Here is a 9,015-nt window from a genome sequence, read left to right as displayed (position 1 = left end):
ATTTGTGCGCCCAACAGTCCAAAACCTAAAGATATGTAGTTTACTATTAAATAACACAGAAAGAGCAGCAAATTCACAATTGAGCTGGAACTAGGGAATGTTTGGCTTTTTTTTCCTGACACTTAAACAGTGAATCGATTATCAAAACACTTAAGATTGATTAAAAATAGGTCAACTAATTAATTAATTTGGGTATCGATTCAGCTGTGGTGTAACATCCCTGTGTCTGTTGTTCTTATGGTCTTTTCAAACATCTACTGAACTGTAGCAAAATACAGGACTCGTCCCCTAGAAAAAATGATTTATGGAGTTATTTTCAAAATTACTCTCACATGTTGGAGTGGGTGGTAGCTTACACATTGTGGCTCTTGTTCACAGCTCAGAATAGAAATACATGCAGTATTTGGACAGTGACACATTTTCTATTGTTTTGGCTCTGCACTCTATGCAGCACATTGGGTTTCATTTTAAACAATAACTGCAGTTAAAGAGCTGACTTACAGCTGTAAATGGGGAAACTCCATTGATTTTTACACATCAAAGTTTACAGGTCTTGAGGAGCGCTACTGCATATGTGAAAAAAAAAAAGTTGTATAAATCATTTAGTGGTTCCAGATGGAGCCCTGCAAAATCTGATAACACTGGTTAGGAACAGGAGACTGCAATCAGCCACCACTAGCATAACTGAATACTGTGAATTTCCAGTAGAACTGTCGCCGATCGAGTTGCATTGTGGGTAGCGTAGGGTTTGTCAGGTTTTGACAACAAAAAAGAATGCAAGGAATAAAAAAGGTGATATCTCTCATTCTGCTGGGTTTTTTAAATTGTCCATATTATAGGGGTAGAGCTGCAACAATTAATTGATTAACCAATTGACAGAAAATGAATCATCAATGAATCATCAACTATTTTGATAATCAATCGTTTTTGACAAAAAAAAAATGCCAACATTTTTTGGTTCCGCCTTCTTTAAATGTGAATATTTTCTGGTTCATTTCATCCTCTATGACAGTAAACTGAATATCTTCGGGTTGTGGACAGTTGGTCAGGACAAAACAAGAGGTTTTAGGTTGCATCTTGGGCTTTGGGAAACAATGATCAAATGTTTCACCGTTTTCTGACATTTTATAGACCAAACAACTGATTGATTAATCAAGAAAATACAGTCAGTTGCGGCCCTATATAGGAGTGTTAAGCTAAATCGGTGGAGTACTCTTGTAAAGGTCTTGAGAATCGTAGGCGCAGTTGGGCAGAGGTAAAAGACTCAGCAAAGACTATTTCAACACAATACATTGTAACATAACAGTAATTTAAACCTGATACACACACATTTCAGCATCAGTTCAGAGGACACACGGACAGACCAGCAGTAGAATCTGGTTTCACAAACAAGAGTCAGACAGCCTCCTCCAGTCGACCTTCTTTGGACTTTTAATGCTGCTCGTCAGAACCCCTGGTGGTCGATACTAGTGTTTTTGTCTAAAACAGCTTTGTCCAGTTTATTGCTGATGTTTTGCTCTTCCACTGTTCCTGAAAGTGTGTGTGTGTGTGTGTGTATGTGTGGGTGGGTGGGATTGTCCGGCCTAGACAGCTGAGGGGTCTTTCAGAGGCCACAGTGGCCTTGTTTATCTGAGAAGGTTGGCCCTTATCGTGCCTGAGGGGGGAAAAATCAATAGGCCTTTGGGTCCTTTGGAGACGAGCTGGGTTTACGATGCCACTGTGGCCGTCTTTTAAGTCTCTCAGCCCGGCTTGGCATTTATCTCAGTCTCATTCAAGATGGACACCACCACCACCAAACACACAAATGTACAAGAGAGTGGCTTTAAGGTCTTAAGTCACCTCACACACTGTACAAAAACACACACATCCGATCTTCTATTTGTGGAGATTTTAATAATTTGTCGAAGCCCAGCCCTGTTTGGTAAAATGTCTGCATTTAAGAGGCGAAGGTTGATAGAGCACCACTTAGAGGGGAATCCTGACAGACTGTGAAAGGTAGTTATCTGGTCAACTGTGTGGACACACCTAGGCAAGTGTTGGCTGAGCTCAGCAGGTGTCGTAGTTCAAGCTGAACCCCCCGTGAAGCCTGGACTCTGCACGGGAAAAGGGTTGGTTGGGTGCCCTTCTCAGTAAGGGGGAAGGTGGTGAATTATCTGTCAGTATTCCTTGATATCTGCACTGGAATACTTTGGCAGACAGACTCTACTTCTTTATTTTAGTTCACATATCACAAACATTGCTGGGCAATCCCAGACGATACTATTCCATAAAAGAGAAAATGAAATGTTTTTCAAGCAAGATGTGTTTCAAGGTTGAGGCCCATTGGCTCAGAGCAGCACCTTTTCTTTTTTTTTTTTTTACATTCTGTGGCATTAGCCTTTTGGATATTGTAAAAGAAGGCAAGTAGATGTTAAATACTGCAGCAGAGGAAGTAAAAAGCTTCCTCAAGCCGGTTCAATACTGCATTGAAAATGCGGCTAAGACTGCTGTAAATGACCCTGGTATATTTAGATTTGATTGAAAGCAATCAATCACTTTCTTCAGATAGTGAGATTCCTTGTGTATGCACTGCATGCGTGCGTTCTCGTATGTTTTAGACTCAGTTTTGTGCGCGCCTGTATTAAAAGATAGGTCAACCATTTCAGGATCGGTGCAGCCTTTTCTCCCTCTTTTCACTCCCTCCTGAGTGAATGCCCTTTGTTGAGTTGTGCCCCGAGTTGCTCCAGCCATCTTAGCTCCTTCGGCCATGACCTGCGCTCCTCACCCCTCCCTCTCGCTCCCTCCCCTTCTAATTCCCTCTCTCTTCCCAGTGAATTGCAGACTTAGAGAAGGGGGATCAATAAAAGCATGCTGCATCTTGATTGGACTGGCAGCATGGCCTCAGTCGGAAGACAGCACTCTGCAGGCGAGGAAGCCTGTTTGTACACTGTGTGTGCGCGCGCATGCACGTGTATTCATGCACGTAAACGTGGGGTTCTTGAAACAGATTTTTCTGCATCAAACATACCCCATAATTCCTACAGGTTTTCAGTTAGTTCATATCTTTGTCTCTGATTTATCTTTAGAAATGTGTGTCTTTATGATACTTAATCTTACTTTCTTTCGCTCTGCTCTTATACTTAGGTCTGAACTCAAGGAGTCCCCTCAGCGAGACCAAGAGCACCTCCTCGTCGCTCTCGGCCCTCAGCGATTCACTCAACAGCTCTGAGGGCGGAGACCTCACCCACGGTAACGAAGAACTCAAGAGCCTGCTAGCCCCGCCCTCCTCTGCAGGCAGCCAGTCCAGCTCCGGAAGCCACTCGGGATCAGGAACTGAGGACAAGTCTGATAAAGGCAAGGAATTGTGGGACCAGATACGCTACCTGTGATAAGAGATTTGAAACGTCACAGTCGATGTTGCACACTTCATCATTTAAAAATCATCTAGCTTGTCAACACTATAATTACCCTCATCTTTTGCAGCTCCTGCCTTTTGGTTAGGAAACTGTTCACTTTGCTGTAGATTCCCAATAGGGGTCTTTAAAGGGGAGTCCTACAACAACCAGAATGCATTGCACGCGTCTCGTCCAGTGAGCCTCCAGCTGGTTAGCAAAGACAAAATGAGCAGCGTTATATATCTTTACTGAGGCTTCTTTACAAATGTTTTTCCTCATCAAGTCTGTATATATCGTACCGGTGTGTCTAACCCTAACTGCTGTTTCTTTTACAGCAGCTGCACGTTACAGGTAACACAGACGCTGATGTGCTATTCTGTATTCAGAGATGGCAAAATCTGATAAAATATTCTGTCAGAAAACAGTCAGTCATGGTTTACCAAAGCACCGCAAAGTTTGTTGCAGCGCGGAGTTTTCAGTCTGTCTCAATCCTAACCAGGCGGGCACTGGTCATGCTGCAGCTCCTCTCTCTCAGCTGACACGGTTACAGGTCCTGTAGTCGCTTCCTCTTCCGTACTGTTTTGTCTGATAACACAGCACTATATTCGGCCTCATGAGTTGTAATAGTAGCGCCACATAACTGCTCTGACATTATATTATAAAACTGCTTGTTTGTTTGTGTTAGTGTTAGAATCACAGAGAAACTCAGCAGCTGAAGTCAGGCTGCGGCTGTAATGTCACCCGGGTCCTCTTCTGCTGTGTCTGATTCAACAGCTCGATATGCAATCTTTAATCATGAAACTAGTTTTCTTCCAAATAGACTGATATTTTAAAGTATTAAGAAGTATTTTTTAGTGTCTGCTGTTCCCTATCACTGGTGTAACATGGTAGACGGGAGTGTTTGGGTATATACTACCCACATTGTAATGATACTGGTGTATTAGTAGTGCACATTTCTATATTCCCAAACAAATTTAGCGTTAATCAATCACAAATCAATTGCCAAAAAGTGAACTCTTTTTGGGTCCCTAGGGGTGTTAAATGCTGGGGGGCAGCTACCCGCTTTTCCCCACAGGTAATCTATCCTCGGTTGTGTGAAGTCTTGCTCTACTTCAAGATTCAAGATTTAGTTAGTCATTTTCTTGTTTACGTGCCCACAGCAGCGCAGTCAGACCACAGGAGCATGACCAGACTTGACCTAACAGAATGGAGTACAGTATTTGAAGATTACCCAGTTTGGAGTAAGGCTTAGGTTCAAATTTAAAATCATCTAGTCCTAACTCCCCCTCTCTCCCCCTCCTCCTCCTCCTCCTCCTCCTCCTCCTCCTCTTTCCGCTCTCTCCAGGCTTTGAGTGTGTCTTCTGCAATTTCGTGTGCAAGACGCGTAGCATGTATGAGCGGCACCTCCAGATCCACCTCATCACACGGATGTTTGAGTGCGACGTCTGCCACAAGTTCCTCAAGACGCCCGAGCAGCTGCTGGAGCACAAGAAGTGCCACACCGTCCCCTCCGGAGGGCTCAAGTAAGGAAAGCAAGTACAGACAGAGGTTCCTAACTCCGCCCGTCCCACCCCCCCCTCCCCCCCCCCCCTCCCTCACCCACCCCTCACCCTACTGCACACACAAAAACACACACATTCACACATATTCATAGATCAACGATAGAGATGTGCCAATTAGGGAATATTTAGATTTTGAGAATTTGTACTGTTTACATGGATACTTTTAACTTTTTTTTTTTTTTACAATGCATATATACAAAAATATTTATTATTAAATACATGAAGCTGGCCTGACACAAATCGTGAGGCTATTTAATAAGACATGTTTGGTTGTTGTGTAACAGCAACACCTGTAAGCTTCTGCCAATGAGACAGATATGAAAAACACATAAATAATTTGGCTTATTTGAAGGTGATTCTAGCCACGTGTCCTTAATCAGTTAACCCCCCTTATTAACTCTCAATATCTGTAGCCAGTAAATAAAATCATACAAGCTGTAGTTTTGCCTGACAGACTCTCTTGGCAAGTATAAGTTATTAGATAGTGGTCTCTGGGTCTGCAGTGGCTGCTATGAACAGAAGGGAGAGTGGAAATGGGCGTCCCCTCAGGGTCTGTTGTTCCACTGCCCACAGCTAACAGCCATGCCAAAGAAAAACGACCAGATGAAACCTGCAATCCAGAAAGCTACAGGCTGCTACAGTCATAATACTGTATGTATACAGTATATAATATTTCTTGGCACACCCCCTAGAAGATGATCACTAACAAGCACCGTAGGATAGGCGCAAACGTCAGATCTTTTTACTTCCGTAACACCGTTCACTGGACACAATCTAAATGTCTCTCGACCAAAAACTAACGCATGCTTTCAAGCTTACACGCTCACAGATCTGATGCATGCATTCTGTAGAAACACTAATTCTAATGAAAACTAATTCACAGGCTAGTTTGCATCCCGAACACTTCACACTCATACATGTACAAATATATGAACAAATACACCTAACATAGTTATCCCTCTTGATAAGGCAGCCTTATTTTTCTAATATTGACTGTTTATGTAGCTCTAGTCTCTTCACACGCTTCCCTCTCCATCTCCATACTCCAGTCCCACAGGAGCCTTTGTTGTACTGTGACATATTTATGTCCCATTTCAGGCCTGTCAAGTTAACATGAAGCCCATCTGTTGACTTAAACATGTACACCACACACACCGATGATGATGTTAGTATTTAGATTTTCGGGCTAGTCACAATAACGTACTAAACTCAGACAAACATCTCACATATTCAACTCCAGGGTAGCATTTGAGATAAAGAAAAAAAAAAAAAGTTTCTACACATTACAATATTTGACTAAATATTTAGCAAAGATTGCAAAGTTTGTAAACTTGGTAAACTACTTGCAAACATTTCTTGAAGATTCATTTCCAGTAACACAAGCCATTTTTTTGTTTTTGTTTTTGAGTTCTCATAACTCCAGTCTGTGCATGCGCAGAATCATCGAATATCATTATGATTATCGCCTCATCTTGTCATAAACGAAGATCTGTGTTCTACATACTTCTTTCTGTGCAGCCATCAGTGGAGTTAGGATGTGCTCAACGCTGCTAAATGTCTGGAAATGGTAGCATTTCACTGAATGTAAACTAGGAAGCTGCCAACACAGTTACATTGACTTGAATAATATACAAACCATGTAGATAAGGGAACACAAACACACAAGAAGCCCCTTCATAGCTCAAAAAAAATCTTCACACAGTATCTTTTTATAACGTGAGGACTTGTTAGCTGAGTGAATACATGAATACAAGGAGTTTTTTTTTATAACGGTTTTAAATGTTATCTTCTGTCTGGTGTAAATGTTTTTGAAGCCAGATTGATTTCTTCAAGCTAGCATTCAAAAGGGAAAGAAACAGGTGGTGGATATATTAGTTTTTATTCAAGGGAGGAAAAAAGAGATGGAAGCAGTTGAACTTAAACTGATATTTTAAATTTATCAGAACTTTTAAATATTTGCTGTACTGTTTCTATCTGCACATGTGGGTTATATTTTTTCATTCTGCCCGGTTTACACAGTGGCTTAATTTCTGTAAACCACATTTATACTTAGAGGTTTTCAATAAACTCAGATGGCTTATAATTTCTGCCCTCTAAGTCCAGATCAAGGTTTTTTTGTTTCTCCAGACCAGTGCGTACACGTGTATACACTCGAGCAATGTCTTTCTATATGTGTAGGAGTGTGTAGAAAGGGAGAGAGGGCCTTGACAATTTCGAGGTTTTTCTGAGGTGATTCTGTTCTGCAGGGTTTGTGAAGCGCTTTGGGGCCCAGAGCAGATGAAAGGTGCTATTTAAATGTAAGTGCCACTCCATTCCTTCATTTCCCTTCATGTCCTACTGCTCCAAACTTTTCTCCAGCCTGTCACACCCCCCTCCCTCCCACACACACACACACACACACACACAAACACACACACACATATACCTGATCACCTCAATTCTCCCACCATTAAACTGCCACACATACCACCATGAGCACACAGAATTATACATGACACGCACTTTTCCTTTACCTGTCCTTCTCCTCCTCATCACTTTTGTGTTATTAAATTTCAAGGTGTGTTACTTGGTTCCTTATGTTCACTTCCCCTTCAACTGTCTTTTGCTTCTGTGTGTTCTCCCTCCCTACTTCCCTTCTGTTGCACTACCCAGGTGCCCTTTCTGCATCTACTCCACCAATCGTCCAGCGGCCATGGAGTGCCACCTTAAGACGCACTGTAAGATGGAGTACCGCTGCCGCATCTGCCAGGGACTGTGGCCCGACCAGGCCTCATTGGAGGCCCACATGCGCGGGCACCGCCTGGGCAACCACTACAAGTGTGAGCAGTGTGGCTACTTGTCCAAGACGGCCAATAAGCTGATCGAGCATGTGCGTGTGCACACGGGCGAGCGGCCCTTCCATTGCGACCGCTGCTCTTATAGCTGCAAGCGCAAGGACAACCTCAACCTGCACAAGAAGCTGAAGCATGCGCCGCGCCAGACTTTCGGCTGCCAAGAGTGCCCTTTCACCACCACACACCCCTTTGTCTTCAGCCGCCACCTCAAGAAACACCAGAGTGGAGGAGCGGGGGGACTGGACGGAGGTGGAGGAGGAGAAGAGGAGGAGGAAGATGAGGAGGCAGGAGAGGAGGAGCTGCAACTTGAGGGAACATCACCGGGGGGCTCGTCAGCACGGAGGAGCCAAGAGAACTTCCTCTTCAGCGGAGGAGGAGGAGGAGGGAGCAGCGGAGGGAGCGGGAGCAACAGCCCCCTCATGAGTCTAACAGCATCGCAGGCGCTGCAGTCCGTCGCTCTGTCACTCAAACTGGGCAAGTCCCAGCAGCTGGACGCCACCAGCCCTCTGCACCGCTTGGTTAGCGCCAACGGCAACGACATCACCAGAAACCCCGGCGGTGTGAGCAGCGGCGGCCCCTCCCTCTTCCTCCCCTCCTCCCGCCACGTCTTCGAGCAGTACAGGAACTGCGACCGGGCGCACCTGATTCCCCTCACCACCCTGTTCACCCACAACAGCCGCTTCACATTCCACTCGCACCTCCACTCCAGATGGCGGCCCGCCACATCTCCTCTCCTCTTCTCCTCCAACCCGGTGTCCCCCTCCCTCTCTCCTCCCTCACCCGCCTCCCACAAACACTCCTTCCTGGCCTACCTGGGACTGATGGAGAGGGCCAAGACTGTTTGACCTCGCCCACCTCCTCTCCTCTCCTCCCCTCACTCCTCGGACGGTGGTGTGAATGACACTTGACCACTGCAGTGGGAGCAACATCTTTTCCAATCAGACCAGCAGAATAAGCTGGACCAGACAAACATATTGCAGAAAAGAAAAAAAAAACATTTATAAGAGAAAAAGGCTGTACATGCTAAAAATGCATTTATATCAAAAAGCTGCTTTTCTTATCAGTTCTATCAATTGAATTATTACTACTTCAACTACTACTCTCTATTACCTTTTTGTTTTCTGTTTTTAAACGTCTGAATGACTTGGACCCAGTTGCATTATCTGAGGAAACTAACGTATCTCAGTTTTATAGGTATTTTTCTTTAGTCGTTTGACAAGATAAAAAGTTGAAAAAGACGAAACA

General features: G+C 44.1%; 1 protein-coding gene across 3 annotated transcripts in view; it reads left to right on the top strand.

Annotated features, from left to right (window-relative positions):
• Window positions 1-8,716, top strand: part of znf827 (zinc finger protein 827) — a 62,853-nt gene extending 54,137 nt beyond the window's left edge. For 2 of the 3 annotated variants that reach the window (XM_044347205.1, XM_044347204.1), the window contains 4 exons: window positions 3,124-3,333; window positions 4,720-4,897; window positions 7,183-7,233; window positions 7,589-7,680. In XM_044347205.1, coding sequence (XP_044203140.1) covers window positions 3,124-3,333; window positions 4,720-4,897; window positions 7,183-7,231 — 437 coding nt within the window. In that variant the 3' untranslated portion in view covers window positions 7,232-7,233; window positions 7,589-7,680. Of the gene's footprint in view, window positions 1-3,123; window positions 3,334-4,719; window positions 4,898-7,182; window positions 7,234-7,588 lie in introns of all 3 variants that reach the window. The other variant, XM_044347206.1, reaches the window with a different exon arrangement.
• Window positions 8,717-9,015: the final 299 nt, after the last annotated feature.

The sequence above is a fragment of the Thunnus albacares genome, chromosome 3 (genome assembly GCF_914725855.1).
Source record: "Thunnus albacares chromosome 3, fThuAlb1.1, whole genome shotgun sequence".
Lineage (NCBI taxonomy): Eukaryota > Metazoa > Chordata > Actinopteri > Scombriformes > Scombridae > Thunnus > Thunnus albacares.
The sequence above is the reverse complement of the archived record's forward strand: the minus strand, read 5'-3'. Positions and strand labels throughout refer to the sequence as shown.